This window comes from Colletotrichum chrysophilum (assembly GCF_026319265.1).
Source record: "Colletotrichum chrysophilum strain AFK26 chromosome Unknown scaffold_5, whole genome shotgun sequence".
Taxonomy (NCBI): domain Eukaryota; kingdom Fungi; phylum Ascomycota; class Sordariomycetes; order Glomerellales; family Glomerellaceae; genus Colletotrichum; species Colletotrichum chrysophilum.
In genome coordinates, this window is record NW_026517292.1 from 76,109 (window position 1) to 94,785 (window position 18,677).

Here is an 18,677-nt window from a genome sequence, read left to right on the forward strand (position 1 = left end):
GCAGACTACTTCAACTCCTGTAAGTCCACCTCACAACCTTCAATTGATCACCTCTTTTCTCATCCATATCTGGTTCAGCAGCAGCAACAAAGACTACATTCCACCATGTCTACTCAACCACCCCACCCCACGCTCCTCATCCCCGGGCCCATCGAGTTCGATGATGCTGTCCTGCAGTCCATGAGCCACTACAGGTCCGTGCTATCAGATATGCCCATTTCCCAGGTGGAGCTCCACCTGAACTGACCTCCAGCTCGCGATGATCCATTGCTGACCAGAAGTCGACTTGCACAGTGAGAGCCACGTCGGCCCTGGCTTCGTCAACACCTTCGGCGAGGCGTTGTCCATGCTGCGCCAGCTCTTCCAGACTACCGATTCTTCGTCGCAACCCTTCGTCATCTCCGGCTCCGGCACCCTTGGCTGGGATCTCGTCGCTGCCAACCTCGTCGAGGCCGGCGAGGACGTCCTCGTGCTAGCCACCGGCTACTTCAGCAATGGCTTCACCGACTGTTTCAAGACCTACGGCGCCAACGTTACCGAGCTCAGAGCCCCCGTTGGCTCCCGCCCTCAGTTGCCCGAGATCGAGAAGGCCCTGTCCGAGAAGAAGTACAAGGTTCTGACCGTCACCCACGTCGATACCTCCACTGCTGTGCTCAGCGAGCTCAAGGACTTGGCTGCTGTCGTCGAGAAGGTGTCTCCCGAAACCCTCATCATCATCGACGGTGTCTGCAGTGTCGGCGTTGAGGAAATCAAGTTCGACGAATGGAAGCTCGATGGTGTCATTACCGCTTCGCAGAAGGCCATTGGCGTTCCCGCTGGTCTGTCGATATCCATGTTCAGCGGCAAGGCGATGCAGTCTTTCCAGAACCGCAAGACCCCGCCGGCGTCTTACTTTGCCTCCTTCAAGAACTGGACTCCTGGTAAGCCACACATGTAGAAGTCGGTTGCGAGTCCATTGTTGACCATGCGCAGTCATGCAAAACTACGAGGCGAAGAAGCCTTCCTACTTTGCGACACCCTCTCCTCAACTGATCCACGCTCTGCACACCGGTCTTACCCAGATTCTCGCCAAGCCTCTGTCTGAGCGCTTCGCCAGGCACAAGGAGGTTTCCGACAAGGTCAAGAAGGCCGTCGCCGATCTTGGACTGAAGCAGGTTGCCGCGAAGCCCGAAGACCAAGCCCATGGCATGACCGCCGTCTACCTCCCTGAGAGCGTCAAGGCTACTGATATTCTTCCCAGCTTGGCCAAGAAGGGTATCGTGTTTGCCGGTGGTATTCACAAGGAGATTGCGCCCAAGTACATTCGCTTTGGACACATGGGCGTCAGCGTTGTAAGTTCTCACTGTACGGATACTTGGACAATGGTATACTAATAAACACAGACGGATCCCAACCGCAAGGACATCGACAACGCCATCAAGGCGCTGCAGGACAGCCTTTTCGAGGTTGGCTACCAGAAGCCGTAAGCGGTGGTTTATAGAAGGGTTTGCATTTTGTACATCTCAACTAGACGATTATCCATCCCTAAGGCAGTATAGAAAGAAAAAAAAAGAATCACGATTCATTTTGTGAAAGACTATGGTTGCCTTTGAAACGTTTGGTGAAGTAAGACTCAACCAGCGCTTAAGGTGATAGGTTGTGATAGTTACGTGGGAACGAGTGCCTTGTCCGGACTCAATTGCAACAGGGGTCTGCTCAGAGCCGCGCGGTAGCGGATGAGGTTCGCCCCTCAGACTGGCATGGTAGGTAATGAATCACCTTGAACGTTGTCGAATCAGCCCCATGATCGGACGATAGAGGATTTCGGCCGAGTCTCCTGTTGGCGGGGTTTGAGGAAACCATAATGTGGCATCTGGTGTGATGCGAGAACGACCGCATACGTGCATGTATGCCTGCGTCCATTGACATGATCTATTACTAATAGCGATCCGGCGACCTCCTCGGTGTGCTGGGCGCATTGTTATCCGATGAAAGCATGTACTGTGATTATCGCCGAAAAGGTGGGGTGAGGAGGGGATGAGTAGAAGGCTGGGAAGTCTACCTGAATGTGCGACGCGATGTATCAGTACATGGTGCCTTAGCTGGACAATATTCTCAGGCGCAGGGTAGTAATTGGGCGAGGATGCTCCGATGCCATCCGATACTCCAATTTGGAGACGCCTTGAGGTATGCTGTCACGGCTGTTCAAGTGTCGATGCGACGGGACTGGACAGGTCGGCCGTGTTGTCGGAGAGTCCGAGGGATGCACGAGGCAAGAGCTCGGTGAACTAGGTGAACAAGGTGAACAAGGTGAGCAAGGTGAGTCCTGCCTGCCTATGACGCGCATCCACACAGTCGGGTGTTATCTTGAGGCGGGTGCAGTGGCCGTGGGCGTGGCACACCAGCAGGAGGGCAGCCTCACAGCAGACGGGCCAATATCAGAGGAAGGGGAACCCGGAGCTCAGCTGCAGCCCAGCTCGGTTGTTGCAGTTGGCGGTCGCAGGGTTCACCGCGCCAAGTGATTGCAGCAACAGGCCCGGTGGAAAAGAGGGGAAGAGGGGTGCCTGGGTAACGCAGGCCGAGTGGATGATGTGGAAAGAAACGATCCAATGCCAAAGGGGAAAGAAAGTCTTCAAGGCCAGGCGGTAACGTGGTCCGGCCCAAGCTTCTAGCCCATTCGCGAGTTCCCGTTCTGCTGCTGTCAGGCTACCCAGGTAGGCACCTAAGGTACCCAGGGAAGGCACCTAGGTAGGCTGCTCACCTCAGTGCTCTGTGCTGGCGGTCTTTAGGTGCCCTTGGCTCCGGTCCCAGTGGCCCAAAACCAGACCTATGGCAGGTATCGATACCTGTGGCTGGTGGAGTTAGCGGGCGGCTGACAAAATTGGTTGTCCCCCGCCATCCGCCTCTTTCGCTCTCTCGATAACCAACCTATCCTCGCCTTCACGCCAAGCAGACTTTCCTCACCACATATTCTCCTCTGCGACCTCTACCTTCTCTCTCCTCTTTTCCTTCTCTCTCCCCCCCATTGCAACAATCTCCCGAATTATCACCAGCTGGCCTCGTTCCTTGCTGTATTTACCGTAGCGCTCGCAGCACTCTTGCGCCGCGCTCTCTATTGTTTCCCCTCCTCCTCATAGAGAGCCTGCGACCAGTTCCCCCTCATCCGCTGCCTCTTGCGATCGAGATCGACCTTCGACCACCCCGCCCGCCGTACCGCACCACACGCGATGGCTATTACGATCCCGGAGCTGGACGACCTCGTCCGCTCCTTCTACGAGGGCCGTGGCGAACAGGTGCGCAGCTTTTTACGGATTCGAATAAATAGAGATTTTTGGCCCGAGGCTGACCGACCATTTGTCCCATACAGCAAAAGCAAGCGCAAGCTGCACTCAACCAGGTACGAACCCAATCCCCTCCCGCCATCGTATCCTATTTCAAGTCTCTGACTATATACCCTTCTTGCAGTTCAAGGAAGATCAAGATGCTTGGCTCCTCGTCGACAAGATCCTCTCCGAAGCGACCTACCCCCAAACGAAGTGTATGTCCAGCATAAATTACCCTTTTCTGGCCTTGCAGACCAGCTGACGGATACAGACTTGGGCTTGCAGGTGCTCGACAACGTGATCATGACGAGATGGAAGGTTCTCCCAAGAGATCAGTGTCAAGGTTTGGAGCTTGCTACACCGCGCTTTTACACCGCGACTGACCCAACCAGGTATCCGTAACTTTGTTGTGCAGTTCATCATCCAGTGCTCCAGCTCCGAAGAGACTATGAAGGCTGAGCGCACCCTGCTCAACAAGCTCAACCTCGTCCTGATTTCCATCCTCAAGCAGGAATGGCCCCATAACTGGCCTACCTTCATCAACGAGATCATCACGTCGTGCCACTCGAGTCTATCCATCTGCGAGAACAACATGGTCATTCTCCGCCTGCTGTCCGAAGAGGTCTTCGACTACTCCGCCGAGCAAATGACTTCCGCCAAGACTCGAAACCTCAAAACCACCATGTGCGCCGAGTTTTCTCAGATTTTTACCCTCTGCCAGGAGGTCCTTAACACCGCCGACCAACCGAGTCTCGTCAAGGCTACCCTCGAGACATTATTGCGCTTCTGCAACTGGATCCCCCTCGGCTACATCTTCGAGACCCCCCTGATTGACACTTTGCGAACCCGATTCTTGCCTGTTCCCGAGTTCCGCAACGTTACACTGCAATGCTTGACGGAGATTGGCGGTCTGCCGACCGGTGGAAACACTTATGACGAGCAGTTGGTCAAGATGTTCACTGAGGTCTTGACTACCATCGCAACGATTATCCCCATTAGCCTGGATCTGAAGTCGACATACCCGAATAGTAACTCTAGAGATCAAGAGTTCATTCAGAACTTGGCTCTGTTTTTGTGCAATTTCTTCGGGATGCACCTCAACGTAAGAATCGCTGCGTAGCTGCTGATAGATCCAAGCTGACACTCTAGCAGCTTATCGAGAACTTGCCCAACCGGGACTTCCTTACGCATGGCCACTACTACTTGATCCGCATATCCCAGATCGACGACCGCGAGATCTTCAAGATCTGCCTCGACTACTGGCTCAAGCTCGTTCAGGAGCTCTTCTCGGAGATGCAGCAGCTCCCTATGACGGAAGTGAATCCCTTGATGGGCATGGCTGGAGGAATCACTGGAGCCGGCGCGCCGAGTCCGGACATGCTGAACAACTATCCGCTGCGCAAGCACAAGTACAACGAGGTCTTGTCGAACCTGCGTACAGTCATGATTGAGAAGATGGTCCGTCCCGAGGAGGTTCTCATTGTCGAAAACGACGAGGGAGAGATTGTTCGTGAATTCGTCAAGGAGAGTGACACGGTACAACTCTACAAGACTATCAGAGAGTGCTTGGTGTACCTGACGCACTTGGACGTCGTCGATACCGAGAACATCATGACGGAGAAACTCGCCCGTCAAGTCGACGGTAGCGAATGGTCATGGCACAACTGTAATGTGCTCTGCTGGGCCATTGGTTCTATTTCTTTGGCTATGAATGAAGATACCGAGAAGCGCTTCTTGGTTACGGTCATTAAGGATCTCCTTGGTCTCACGGAGATGAAGCGTGGCAAGGACAACAAGGCTGTGGTTGCGTCCAACATTATGTACATTGTTGGACAATACCCGCGTTTCCTGAAGGCTCACTGGAAATTTCTTAAGACGGTTGTCAACAAGCTCTTCGAGTTCATGCACGAGTCCCACGAGGGTAAGTTGGAACCATGCACAGTCGCATCGGCCTTCTCTTGCTAACTCGTTATAGGTGTTCAGGACATGGCTTGTGACACGTTCATCAAGATTGCGAGACAGTGCCGTCGTCACTTCGTTGCTCTTCAGCCGTCTGAACAGGAGCCATTCATCGAGGAGATTGTCCGCAACATGCACAAGATCACTTGCGATCTGTCCCCCCAGCAGGTTCACACTTTCTACGAGGCGTGCGGCTACATGGTGGCAGCTCAGGGCAACAAGCACCAGCAGGAGCGGCTCTTGAGTGACCTGATGGCTATCCCCAATGCTGCGTGGGACGAGATCATTAAGCAGGCGCGGATGAACCCGGTCATTTTGCAGGATGCTGAGACTATCAAAGTCATCGGCAACATCATGAAGACGAACGTCTCAGCCTGCACGTCTATCGGCCCCTACTTCTACCCCCAGATCGGCCGCATCTTCCTTGACATGTTGCAGATGTACCGAGCTACCAGTGAGCTGATCAGTGAGGCTGTTCAGAAGCAGGGTGAAATTGCAACCAAGATGCCCAATGTCCGTGGCCTGCGAACCATCAAGAAGGAAATCCTCAAGCTGGTCGAGACCTATGTCGAGAAGGCTGAGGACTTGCAGTCCGTACGTCAGCAGATGGTCCCTCCCCTGTTGGAGTCAGTTCTCGTCGACTACAACCGCAACGTTCCCGGAGCTCGCGACGCCGAAGTGCTGAAGGCCATGTCTGCCATCATCACGAAGCTCTCTGCCTTGATGGAAGATCAGGTTCCTAACATCATGGAGAATGTGTTTGAATGTACGCTGGACATGATCAACAAGGATTTCTCTGAGTTCCCCGAGCACCGTGTCGAGTTCTTCAACCTTCTCCGCGCCATCAACCTTCACTGCTTCCCTGGTATGTGCAACCTCCTTTGCCTCGAAGACTCAAAACTAATTCGCCTAGCTCTGTTGAAATTGGACAACCGCCAGTTCAAGTTCGTCATTGACTCTTGTTCCTGGGCGTTCAAGCACGATAACCGTGACGTTGAGGCTGCTGGTCTTAACATGTGCCTTGAGCTTATTAACAACATTGCGGACAAGACAGATGTCCAGACCTCCAATGCCTTCTTCCAGCAGTTCTTCATCACGATCCTGCAGGATGTGTTCTTCGTTCTTACCGACAGCGACCACAAGGCCGGTTTCAAGACCCAGTCCATGGTCTTGATGCGCATGTTCTACTTTGTGCAGCCCGCTGACGGATCTGCGCCCAAGATCCAGGGTCCCATCTACAGCCCTGATCAGGCTGCTGCCGGCACCTCAAACAAGGAGTTCCTCGCTAACTTTGTGGCCAACTTGCTCCGTGGTGCTTTCCCCAACCTGCAACCGTACGTAACACCGTTTGATCAGATAACCCAGAGAGCGTGCTAACAACAGTGTTCAGTGCCCAAATTCAGACCTTCGTCGAGGGATTATTCACGCTCAACGTTCAGTATGATAAGTTCCGCCTGAACTTGCGCGATTTCCTTATATCTCTGAAGGAGTTTGCTGGCGACAACGCTGAGCTTTTCTTGGTGGAGAAGGAGCAGCAGGAACGGGATGCTAAGGCAGCCGACCTTGAGCGCCGAGGCAAGGTTGGCGGTCTTCTCAAGCCATCTGAGCTCGAAGATGACGAGTTGTGACTTGCTCAAGAGTTACGAACTGAGTATGCCCCGACATGGAAGCCCGAGAACGTGGACACGACGCCGAAGGATTCTCAGGGGCAAGGAACCGATTTTGATGAGTGGGAGCTGTACGGGCTCTGACCAGATGCCAAGCGTCATGGACTTGAGCACGACTCGCCAATCCCTGGCTCTGCGGCCCATTCTAGCCCTCTCATTCTGTAGTGATACCATGGATAGATGACCTGATGATTGCAGGATAACCTTTCGCCGCTTTGGGCCCCCTGGCATTGATACAGACAGGGTCGACTTATTTCCTTTCATCCATCTGGCAACGGAAAATGGTGAGGAGGGTATCTGCAGATTGCGCACCACCTTCCTCTGAGTGTTTTCTCGGAGGAAAGGTGCCGTCACTCGTGGAGCCCACCAAGTGGCGAGAGGAGGTTTATGATAACGGGTGGTTAAATCAAAAGAAAAAGCTATACAACAAGAACGGCGAAAAGCCGGATGTAGTGGTAGACAGCTTTCTATGTAGGCAATTTCAGCAGATAGATTGCATGATTACCGCCGCCTTTCGCATCTCCGATGACAAAGTCCTCAACCCATGACTTCTGTTGAAGACATTGAAATCCATGCAATTTAAATGAGAAGACGCTCATTATTGTCATTGGGATGCTCAGATCGTGTTTTTGTTTTTTCTTTCCCTTTCGAACTTTCAGTGCAGCTTTTTACTGCCTGCTTGCGCACCTTTCTAGGCTTAAGGTATTGGTGAAGATGAAGAGTCATAAAAGAGTCACAGGGAAACCTATGGCCAATCCATGCGACTTATATGAATTGTATTCGGCGAAGACAGGTACACTTCCCGGTGCTGACCATGGACGACAAGGACGACGACGGCAGCAGACGAAGTCGGCATAAGCTCGTAGCTTCGGAGGTATCCCCACTGCTCAACTTTTTAGTGGAGATCCAATGGCTCTCGGCCAATTAAAACGCTATAAGGACTCTGATCGCAACTTTTTTTCTTGGGTCCTCGAAAGCAAGCGTGAGGACGGAATCTCATCCTGTATCCAGCTCAGCTTCAAGACACCATGGCCCGAATAAGCCTGAGAACAGGCCTCGATCGCGATGTATATCAAATAGTCAAGAAGCTGGAGGATGAGCGCCAAAGCGAATACTCCAAGAAGGCCGAAGGGAAGAAGAAGCCAGCGAAACTGACAGTGACGGGCATCTACGAGAGCATCAAGAGGAGTAACAGTAGTCTGAGCCGACAGAAGCGAAGACCACTCGAGGATGCCATTGAGAGGGTTCTAGATTTTCGGAAAGAGGAGATGGAGCAGGGTGACGACAGCGACGACCTTCTCGAAGCCCAAGAACTGGCAGAGAAGGCGTATAAGGTGAGCGCTCATCCCCCCCCCCCCCCCTATGGAATGAGCGACTCGCTGATCGATACAACAGGAAGAGGACCGCTTTTTGCTGAACAGGCAGATGACGAAACATTGGAATGTGACCCCGGCGAGTCCTGCGCCGGCAGTTACGGCACAGGGCTCCGAGGGCAAGAGCACGAAGAAGCGGCGCCTGTCTCCAGAGCCTGACACAAATGGCGCGGGAGTGGAAGCAGGAGCGGTCAGCGATGCTTCGGCCATTGTAAACTCCAAGGCCAAGGCTAACGGAGCCGAGGCAAGGACGACGACGACGACGACGACGACAAAGAAGGCACTGAAGGCAAGCAAGTATGGCCCCGAGCAGATCCCGCATGGCTCCGTTGTTCTCGGGGGGGTCGGAGGCATCCTACGGGAACTAAGTCGTTACGTGTTTGCGCGTGCCCGCAAACCAGAAGATTTCCTGCCCTTTGGCGAGCAACCGGTCGGAATTCTCGTCTCCGGCCCGCCAGGTACTGGAAAGCAGTCCCTTGTTCGCTCGTTGTCATGGAGAACGAGGACGCCCGTCGTCTCCCTAGGACGATACCTGGCCGAGACCCGGTCCCCAGAGAAGGTCGCCAAGATCATAACAGACGTGATAGACGAAGCGAAGAAGGTTGCGCCGTGCATCCTCTTGATCGAGCACTTGGATGAGTACATGGCGAAGGGCAGCAATCAGAGCGAATTCGATCATGAAGTCATCACACAGCTGAAGCTGAACATGCGACGTCTACGAGAGGGAGAGGAGATTGGGGGTGGGCCGCGGGTCGTGGTTGTGGCCACGACGAGCAAGCTCGAGTTGATTGATCCTACTCTCAGGAGACCGGATTATTTCGCCCAGACCATCACGGTCAAGGTGCCCGATACGGATTCCCGCGAGGAGATTTTCAGGGTATTGACGCGAGAGCTCGAGATCCCCCCAGAAGTTGACTTCAAGGCCTTGGCTGTCCGCACCCACGGCTTCGTGGGAGACGACATCCGTGCCGTGGTCCAGGTCGCGAACCGAAAGGCGAGCGATCGCTTCTTGGACCTGGAGGATGCGAGAGCGAGGAACACTCTCGAGGCGGACAGGATGGACATGACGGACGGAAACGACGTGAAAACCTGGGACAGAGTCTACGATGACACTTGCCTGTACCACGACTACATTGAACACCCCGCCTACTCAAATCCCACCCGCGTACACGTCAGCCAGCAAGATTTCGTCGATGCCATCGCAGAACACACCCCTTACATGCGCCGGGAAGGTTTCTCCTCCATCCCCAGCACAAGCTGGTCCGAGGTGGGTGCCCTGCACTCCGTCCGTGCCGCGTTCCAGGTCTCCATCGTTCGCCGCATCAAGGAACCTCTCCTCTTCCAGAAGTTCGGCAAGCAGCGCCCCGCAGGCGTCCTCCTCTTCGGTCCCCCGGGTTGCGGAAAGACGCTCGTCGCGAAGGCTGTCGCCAACGATGCCCAGGCAAGCTTCATCCTCATCAAGGGCCCCGAGCTGCTCAACAAGTACGTGGGAGAGTCGGAGCGGGCCATCCGCGAGCTGTTCACGCGCGCCAAGTCCTGCGCGCCGTGTATCCTCTTTTTTGACGAGATGGACTCGTTGGTGCCCAAGAGAGAGAACACCACCACGGAGGCCGGCGCCCGTGTCGTCAACGCACTGCTCGCTGAGCTCGACGGCGCCGGCGATAGAGGCGAGGTCTACGTCATTGGTACCAGTAACCGGCCCGACATGATCGACCCCGCCATCCTGCGTCCCGGGCGTCTCGACAAGCTCCTGTTCGTCGACCTCCCTACCGAGGACGAGCGCGTGGATATCCTCCGCACGATTGTCCGAAATGGCATCGGCGGCACGGATGGGGCAGAGATTGAGAGCATCGCGAGAGACGCCCGTTGCAGGGGCTTCAGCGGCGCCGATCTGTACGGTTTGTACAAAAACGCTCTTGACGAGTGCGTGTTACGGTATGAGGGCGGAGAGCCGGCCCTTACGCGCGACGACTGGGAGGCTGCGCTGAACAAGACGAAGCCCAGCGTGCCGAACCCGGAGACGTACAGGAAGCTGGCTGCGAAATTGCACCATCAGAGTTAAAGTGGGATTTGATGCAAGGTAGACCTGCATAGACAGCAGTTCGAGCAATGATGATAATGATGGGGTATATACGCCCCGATAGTTCCTAGCAATACTTTCTCGAGCACCTACATCACGATGAGTAAGACATCATGCGATGCCCTGAGGATCCCAGGATGGGGGAGCGAGAGTTTCTTTGCATACAAGGCGTATGCGATGCGACGGCGATTGGCCATTGAGAGTGGAGAAGTGACAATCACTTACCATGAATCGGGGAAGAAACATGGCAAAACGACAACTCAAGCCGCATCCTCTCAATCCCATAATTAAGTCCCTTTGTCTCGCCAGCTATTTTTGAAAACGGCGGCTCCTTTTCTGTAACCTGTGCCTGGAAAAGTTCCACTGATCATTGCTGGGATATCGATGCAAGACGAGTCATCTGATTGGCTCGAGACAAAGGAGAAATGCTGTTCGCATCACATGAGTAAGCAGGTGTTTTTTTTTTTTTCGTTCCTTGATCTGGATTCCGCGTGCGACTCGATTTCGGGACTAGCTAAGCGGGTTACATCATGGACGAGTCTGCCGATCGCAAGCGAGGGAAGAAAAAAAAAAGTTGTTTGGTGGTATTACATCTTCATTGTTTTGAAAGAGGAGAATGTTCGAGATGAAATGGGGGCTATTGATGAAGCCCCAAAACACACTGTTCTAGTGGTCTATGATACAATTCGCAAATCGCCAATCCGTCTAATGCAGTCCTATCGTTACACGTCACCAAATTTATTTCGTAGCATCCTTGAGGTAGCTGTACAGCACATGTTAGCAATCGAGTCCAATTGTGTTGATTTAGGGATAGTTCCGGGTGGTGAACGTACGCAATGAGGTCGTTGCGGTCCTTCTCCTTCTTGAGACCACCGAAGGCCATCTTGGTACCGGGGATGTACTTCTTGGGGTTCTCGAGGTAGTCGAACTGTAAGGGATAGCGTTAGTGAATGTCGCAGGTCGAGAGAAAAGCCGAAGTCGCATACCAGAGTCTTGTCGTTCCACTCGATGCCCTTCTGCTTGTTGGCGTCGGTGTAGGAGTAACCCTCGACGGAACCGGTCTTACGGCCCCAGAGGCCGTGCAGAGCAGGGCCGATCTTGTTGCCGCCGTCCTTGTCGACGGTGTGACACTGAGCGCAACGGGTCTTGAAGAGGTTGGCACCCTTCTTGAGATCACCTACATTGCCGAGGTCAGTAAAATCTGCTCATATGCTGTGTTGCTTCCATGCGTTGTTAAGGCAGGAAATCCCAAAAGAAAACCGCCGAGGTGTGTCTGCGCTGGAGACCAACGTCTCTCGTGGGCGAAATTCGCTCACCGATGGAGGGCGATTGTCACCAGCTGCCAATTGACTTGTCGTGCAGCCCCATTCCCACCCAGTTGCCGGTGACTCCCCTGCAAGCGAAGGGCCCCGGGAAAATGGCGCATGAGATTGGGATGTGATCGAGATCAAGTCGCACACGATAGAGGGTTCGCAGGTGGTCGATTCGAAGCGGAAAAGACCCGGGAAACAAGTCCGTGTCGTTTTGGGCTCATCGAAAAGCGTGCTGCTGCTCAATGGCTCGTCGGCGACAGACAAGAAACACCTCGGCGTGGGATTTCGGGGATTCGCCAACCACGCACGGCTCAAAGGGGAAGCATGAAGATGCGCGCGCCGCAGGAAGAGAACTTACCACCGGCCATTTTGACGGATTAAAAGTGTTATTATGGAGAAGAAGGTCGAAAGGGGGTATCAGGTAATGAGATGCAAAAGAGAAGAAGTCTTTTGCAAAGTCGTCAAGGTCGTTGAGGTTGATAGATGTTCAGGAGTGTTGGGAGGGAAAAAAGGAAAAGAAGAAAAGTTTTGAGAGAGGATCGGGCCAGGGAAAAAGACGAGACGACAGCCACGGCCACGGCTACGGCCACCACGCTCAACCTAAGACTATCCGATTTTAATTATGACAACAGCCGGCAGCAAGGCACCTGCGCCTGGAATGAGCTCACTCACTCGCTCTCCCACAGTGCACAAGCCACAGCTGTGGCAACGCGCCCGCCAATCAGATGTGCAGCATTGCTAAGATGGTCATGCGTCTGGCGTCGCTTACCCGGGCAAAACCGGATACTAAGCCGGAACATCACTTGGTCCGCTGCGCTTCGGTGTTTCCAGCCCAGTGGTTGGCCTGGTGCGCTGGTGAACTGGGCGGGCCAGCGGGGACTTTTTTGCAGTCGCTTCCCTGCCAGTTGACGAAATTTTTTAGAGCCCGCCGCCGCCGCTTGTTGGATGTCGTAGGTAACCCGCCCCGTCCATCCCGTTTCCCGAGCTTCGACTAGGATTCCTGAATATTCCCAGCAATTCCTGCGTATTTTCCCTCGGCGTCTGATACCGCAGAGCCCGGGCGAGTCAATCTCGCAGTCGAATCGTGGACCTCACCGATACAGTGTAGTGGGGGGAGGTTGCACCCCGGGATACGTACCCAACGCGGTGGAAGTTCGGCGACCCGTTGTTGTTGGTGCGCCTTAGACTCTAGCTTGGCTTCGGACGGACGCAGCTCCACACGTCGCCGGCCGCAAAGAAATTCTTCCTGGAGCTTCTTTTTTCCAAGGCCCGACACATAACCCACCGCCCGACCGCGCACCTGATGATCCCGCCGATCCAGCCAAGAGCCTCAATGACGCCGTGAAACGCTTTCACTAGCCTGGAACCCAAAAAAGTCTCATATGTCCAGCTGACCACGTCTCTCGAACCTGCGGCTCCCGGGAAAATATCTTGTGTGGCGGACATCTCAGCACACGACACATCAATGACGGCCTCAACCATCCTCCCCAGGTTCCTCCTCCCGGCCCTGAGCCCCATGTGGCGCGCCGGGGCAGTGAGAGCGACCGGCGGCGCAGCTCCGGCGGCCTTCCGTGGCAATGCCGTTTGGATTGTCCGGTATGCCTCGACCGGGGGCGCGAAGGGCTCTATCGTCCTTGAGAAGCCCGAGAAGTTCAACCCACCCTCGCACGGCTCTCGCTTGCCCAAGAAGGGTCTCCCGAAGCATTATGGCGGCCGGCTGAGCTCTCAGGAGGTGCGCGCGCAGCGTGTGAAGGAGTATCCGGGCATGCCAGCCCCTGAGGGAACGTGGGCGCATTGGTTCGTGAACAACAAGGCCATTCACTTGTTCATTACCATGGTATGATCATGACCCCTCCACGGACCCTGTAACAGGCATCAATTAATCCTGGGACCAACAGGGAACCCTCACAATGTTAGCCGTCACGAGCTTGTACCTTAACTTCACCCACACATCCCCATTCAAGCACCTGCTCCCGCCAGCGTCCGAATTCTGGAGTCATCCGGTTGACTTTGTCCAGACCTGGATCAGAGTCCTCCAACTGCACGAGCGCGACCGCAATGAGAAGGCCATTGCCATGCACACCCGCCACACCGACGACGTTGCCAAACGTCAATACTACCGCAAGGAGCACGGGCTGGACAAGCAGAACCCTATTGCCAACTTCTTGGGCATGAAGGAGGGTGCTGACGAGCCGGCGCCTGTCGCTGACGCTCCACCTGTATCCCGAGCTGTTGAAACGACGCCCGCGGAGGGCGAGCCGAGGAAGAAGTGATTTGGCATCTTCTGAGGTATCACCAATGCCAGTCAGTCAGTGTAAAAGGTGGAGGACCACTTTGTGATATACCCTCGTAAAAGAAATCTGTACAACATGGCCTCTCTCAAACCAGAACCACCAGTTGGTATCATGACTTTTTGTCTTCCCCCCATGCCTTCCTGATGCACATTCAAAACGTAAACAAATACCGGTCCAATTACCCCCATAGTATCCTCCGCTCTAGGACAATTCCACTCCAGCGACGCCATCCAGCACCTCGTCTGCAATGCCTCCCTTCTCCAGCACCTTGGCAATCATAGCCTCGAGTACGTTGAGCTTGGTACCTCCTATCGGCGGCTTCCAGACGCCTTCTGCAGCTTGGCCGTCCGCAGGTGGCGGAGTCGGCGGCTGCTTCGAAGGCGTGCCAGCGAGACCGGTTGCAGGATTGTTTGAGTTGAGCACACCCGGCGCCGTCAGTCTCGAGGGCGGGTCAACGGTCCTGACGGCAAGCAGCTTCAGCTCTCTGCCCGCACCATCCACTTCCATGCCTCCAGCTCCGGCATCGGTCGCCCTCCTCTCCTCCGCGACAGACACCGCCAACGCTGACTCGGCGACCGCCAATTCCTCGCGCGCAGGGTCGAATATGATGTTTCCTCCCACAGCGATAACGAGCAGAGTGATGGGTGGCCGCGTGGTCGAAACGCCGCCACCGTCGCGAGGATACAGGAATGTCGAGGCTTCCCAATCGTCATCAAACATCGGGTCTTCGTCACCCTCTGACTTGAGACGCGGCAGGCGGGTCGCCAGCAGCGCGATGTGGGTTGTGAGGGAGAGCAGAGGTAGCGGATAGGACAGGGGCGGCGAGATCAGGAGAATCTGCAGGGCAAAAACAAGTCAGTGACAGTGACCCAGAATTGTATGAGGGGACTACAAACATCAAGATAGAGCTTCCAATGAAATCTATTGTTGATGCGCAGCTTCTTTGAGAACTCTCCGTCGGCGAGCAGCGCCTCGCTCAGCATGTTTGCCAGAAAAACGGTCGCGGCGTCATCGTCTCTCGATCCGGGAATCTCAACCGCGATCTCGAGCCAGTCATTGCGACCTCTTGCCTCCTCGCCCGCCTCTCTCAGCTTTTTCGTTTCCTCGCTGTCGTCTTCGCTGCCGAAGGGGCTGGGCGTCTTTTCGATTTCAGCCTTGGCGCCCACGATTGCTTCGGTGCCGTCGGCGAAGCACACACGTGCGCTGCCATTGGTGCCAGGGAGAATGCCCGTCTCAGCAGTGAGAGGGCGGAACTGGTTCGCTTTCCGGCCGTCTGGGCGAATTGGCGGCGTGAGAGAGAGCGTCGAGTGAAGGTAGGCAAGCTCTGCCGGGGAGAGCAGAACCTGCTGGGCCGACGCCATGGCTTCTTTTGAGAATGCTGGCTCGCTACTCTGACTATATTTCTCTTTCTTCTGGCGTCCTGGTCCGGGAACCTCCTGCAATTTTGAATTGCTGGCTCCGTAGCGAGTTGTTGAGGAGTTTCGGGTTCGAATCGCGGCAGGTAGTCGTCGCAAAAAGTTGCGTAGACTGTGATTGGATTTCACCAAGCAAATGTTCAGCAGGGACACTGCAGGGATTTGGGATGGTGGGGTCCGCGGGGTGTGGGGCCGACCGGCGCGAGCTGTCCGGATCGGTGCTTGTGGCTTACGTGCGGCTCTGGAACGACAAGCTATTGAGATGGTTGGCTTTCTTCCGGGGTCACTGGTGATTCAAACGCTATGTGGACAACTCTATTTTCTTATTATATGGTGACGGATGCGTTCCACTACCTCAACTGTGATAGTAAAGGGCCACCATATGCTGTTCCAATTGAATTGGTACGTTGAGGTAGTCAACTTAACGTGGCGTAGATGGAGTGAAACAAGATATTGTCTGCTTGGCTTTGGACGTCGCTGGCTATGTCCTTGTAAATCGTAGGTTTACTTGGATGTAACCACAAACACATTAGACGAAAATGGGAAAAAAAAAAAAAAAAAAAAAAAATGGTGACTACATCTATATTGAACTTGACCTTTGCCTTCACAATTGTTTACAGGATGGGGTATTTCACGCAATACCATTTGAGCAATTTGAACTGGCTAAGCAGCATCTGCCAAGACACATTTCCCTTCGGACCGAGACAGTATTCTTGTCTCTTCTTCCTGGGCTTTCCTGCACTCGATTGGTGGAGTGTGGAAACGTACGTCTCCTGCACCGATGGCACAGTGTGTGACGATCACTTTGAAGAAAACTGAACAATTCAGAGTAGGTATGAAAAAACCGTTGAAAGTCCTTGAGAAGCTTGAAATTAGATGGTTAGAACTTTACAGTTGACATAAAACGAAGAGAAAAGTTGCCCATGTGGCCAGTCATACGCTCTGGTTGAAAGCTGCATACCAACACATATGGTTACTCAGCTAGCACATATGCTGTTTCGTTCTACAGGACCCATATGTGATGCTCACGGCATGCAAACGAGACATATACCTGTTATCACCAGCTTTGCGACTACTAAGACGAGTCAATCAGCTGAATTATTGAAATTTGTTCATGTGCAGACGTCAAGAAGCCTTGGGTGTCCTCGCAAAGTCATAATAGACGCTACTCGCTATCTAGCCCATAGCGGCAACATCATGCTGAATAGTCATGCTGCAATGCTGTTTGCTGCTGCATGCCCTTGCCCTAGAAATTCGGATTCCAGAAGTCGATGACAAGTCCTTCCAGCAGATCAGGCCCAAGGGCCGCAATCAATTCTGCAATGCCGGCCTTCAGACAGCCACTCGTTCCGATGTCCTGGCGATGCCATGCCACTAGGTCGCCCGTCTCAAAGAGTATACCGGACCCGTCTATGCGTAGCTTAAGGTGGTCCATCTCGATCAAAGCACGAATCTCGTCCAGTGTCATGATGCCTGGCATGCCGGTGTTGAACAAAAATGTGTCGTCTTCACCATAATCATCGTCGTCGTCGTTGTCGTCATCATCGTCGTCGTTTTCATTATCAAGTTTGTCGTTGTCCTCATCCATGCTATCAGAGCTGACTTTCGCTTCACCACCGTCATTCCCTTTTGCAGACCCCCGACCTTGGCCTTCAGCCGACGGGCGTCCCTTTGCTTCCCTGGAAAGACTCAGGTAAGCCTTTTTGTCGAGCAAATCCATCACGCGTTTGTCCATGGGGTCCCATGTCAGTGTCTCTGGGTCCAAGATGTACTGAGGGTTGTAGTCCATCTTGTATCGCATCTTCGGGCAGGTATGGATGTAGAAACCTGGGTACCAGTAACGATATCCAGCCTCCCGAGCCAAAGCGATCTCGCGAATGGCACCGAGCTTTCCAGGAGCGTGCTTGTGGATAGACTCGTGGTAGAGAAAGTATACGGCGCTGACGCAGTGAGGAAGCAGATCCAATACACCGATAGCCACCAACTTGCCATCCAGCCGGTAGCATTGGTGGAACGAGCCCAGAACCTGGTCCTTGCCGTCGGCCGTCTTGACGGTTTTGCGTTGAACAGGAGACTCGCAAAGGAAGCGCCTGAACCCACGCCTTGTGATGTCTGCGGGGCCCTCCTTGTGCACGATACGTTGATAGTTCTCGTACACGATGTATTTCTCCTCGGTGAAGTCATCTTCCTCCAAAGTTACAGTAAACTTGTGAGCGGGTTCGGGCGGTACCTGCAGGGTCTCATGCTCCGCTTCATGGATCCTCTCGATCAGGTCAAACTCTGCATCCCGTTTCTTGGCCTGCTCGCGTGACCGAGGGTGGAGGCGGGCCGCTTCCGTCGTATAAGCCTCGCCAGTCACGTACTTGTTGAAACGGTTGACCGTTTGGCGCTGATCCCGGGTTGGCTTGAACTGAGTGGAGTCGAGGCGCAGAGTGTAGTGAACACAGCACGCGTGGAGTTGGTCTGGCCGATACAGAGTAGTTCCCGAACGCCTCCAGTAATGATCCAATAACGTCTGATAGTATTCCGGCGTGAGTGATGTGGCCTTGGCGTAGTAGGAGAAGCCTGAGAGGTCAACGTTCATGTTAGTGCTGATCAAATCATCTTTCTCAGTTATTTCTGCAAGTCGCCGACAACACCAGCCCACGTGCAGCCCACGTGAGAGTGGTATGCAACAACGCAAAACAACACGCCATATCATTGCAAGATGTGACATAGCGACCCGAAGTCTCGGGCTTATCACGAGGGGAGAGCAAGGGGGACGTGGGATGCAATTCACGTTTTGACTGACTCTTGCCTTGGCGGCCACAATAACCACAACGGGACGAGTTCGAATATCCTAGACCTACGTCAGTAAAAGAGCAAGGCTAATGGCTTTGAACTCCTGTTCCTCAGATGACAGAAATATTCAAAGCTAGTCCCTCAACATGGGCACTTGCTCGTGATACGTTACGTTGCTAGATTACATCTCATTGTCTTCTTGGACGACATGACTTGTTGTCTCTGCAGCGACGGCCAAGAAATGAAGAACATTCGAGTGATTATGGAGAAACCACTGTAGGGAACGCGGCTCCAACATTGATAGCAGCTAGCTGAGCGAGCGTGAAATGGACTCCCTCAGTCAGACTTGCGCATCGATCGCACAGCCTGCCCCCCTCAACGTTGACGTCGCCAAGTTGACGTCTCCGTTGTCAGGCCAGAGTTACAGCGAAGCCCTGTACGGTGGTGTGTGACACAAGAAATGATAACGGAGTGACATTGACGGTCGCAGAGA

At 54.0% G+C, this 18,677-nt stretch overlaps 7 protein-coding genes across 7 annotated transcripts; 4 read left to right on the forward strand and 3 right to left on the reverse strand.

Annotated features, from left to right (window-relative positions):
• Window positions 1-105: 105 nt before the first annotated feature.
• COL26b_001135 (uncharacterized protein) lies at window positions 106-1,466 on the forward strand (the record flags this gene model as incomplete). Its single annotated transcript, XM_053174094.1, has 4 exons — window positions 106-194; window positions 295-920; window positions 973-1,331; window positions 1,383-1,466. 4 exons carry the CDS (start codon window positions 106-108, stop codon window positions 1,464-1,466), a joined length of 1,158 nt encoding a protein of 385 aa, XP_053041804.1.
• A 1,740-nt stretch (window positions 1,467-3,206) lies between these two features.
• XPO1 (Exportin-1) lies at window positions 3,207-6,889 on the forward strand (the record flags this gene model as incomplete). Its single annotated transcript, XM_053174095.1, has 9 exons — window positions 3,207-3,272; window positions 3,347-3,376; window positions 3,445-3,517; window positions 3,574-3,645; window positions 3,695-4,404; window positions 4,455-5,223; window positions 5,278-6,126; window positions 6,175-6,595; window positions 6,652-6,889. 9 exons carry the CDS (start codon window positions 3,207-3,209, stop codon window positions 6,887-6,889), a joined length of 3,228 nt encoding a protein of 1,075 aa, XP_053041805.1.
• Window positions 6,890-7,956: 1,067 nt separating this feature from the next.
• On the forward strand, window positions 7,957-10,363 carry COL26b_001137 (uncharacterized protein; the record flags this gene model as incomplete). Its single annotated transcript, XM_053174096.1, has 2 exons — window positions 7,957-8,262; window positions 8,324-10,363. The coding sequence occupies 2 exons, from the start codon at window positions 7,957-7,959 to the stop codon at window positions 10,361-10,363; spliced, it is 2,346 nt and encodes a 781-aa protein (XP_053041806.1).
• A 756-nt stretch (window positions 10,364-11,119) lies between these two features.
• CYC1 (iso-1-cytochrome c) lies at window positions 11,120-12,062 on the reverse strand (the record flags this gene model as incomplete). Its single annotated transcript, XM_053174097.1, has 4 exons — window positions 11,120-11,144; window positions 11,215-11,309; window positions 11,368-11,558; window positions 12,053-12,062. 4 exons carry the CDS (start codon window positions 12,060-12,062, stop codon window positions 11,120-11,122), a joined length of 321 nt encoding a protein of 106 aa, XP_053041807.1.
• Window positions 12,063-13,159: 1,097 nt separating this feature from the next.
• COL26b_001139 (uncharacterized protein) lies at window positions 13,160-13,967 on the forward strand (the record flags this gene model as incomplete). The annotated part of the gene is made up of 2 exons (XM_053174098.1): window positions 13,160-13,531; window positions 13,593-13,967. The coding sequence occupies 2 exons, from the start codon at window positions 13,160-13,162 to the stop codon at window positions 13,965-13,967; spliced, it is 747 nt and encodes a 248-aa protein (XP_053041808.1).
• Window positions 13,968-14,189: 222 nt separating this feature from the next.
• Window positions 14,190-15,349, reverse strand: COL26b_001140 (uncharacterized protein; the record flags this gene model as incomplete). The annotated part of the gene is made up of 2 exons (XM_053174099.1): window positions 14,190-14,825; window positions 14,885-15,349. 2 exons carry the CDS (start codon window positions 15,347-15,349, stop codon window positions 14,190-14,192), a joined length of 1,101 nt encoding a protein of 366 aa, XP_053041809.1.
• Window positions 15,350-16,649: 1,300 nt separating this feature from the next.
• COL26b_001141 (uncharacterized protein) lies at window positions 16,650-17,987 on the reverse strand (the record flags this gene model as incomplete). Its single annotated transcript, XM_053174100.1, has 1 exon — window positions 16,650-17,987. One exon carries the CDS (start codon window positions 17,985-17,987, stop codon window positions 16,650-16,652), a length of 1,338 nt encoding a protein of 445 aa, XP_053041810.1.
• Between the last annotated feature and the right edge of the window lie 690 nt (window positions 17,988-18,677).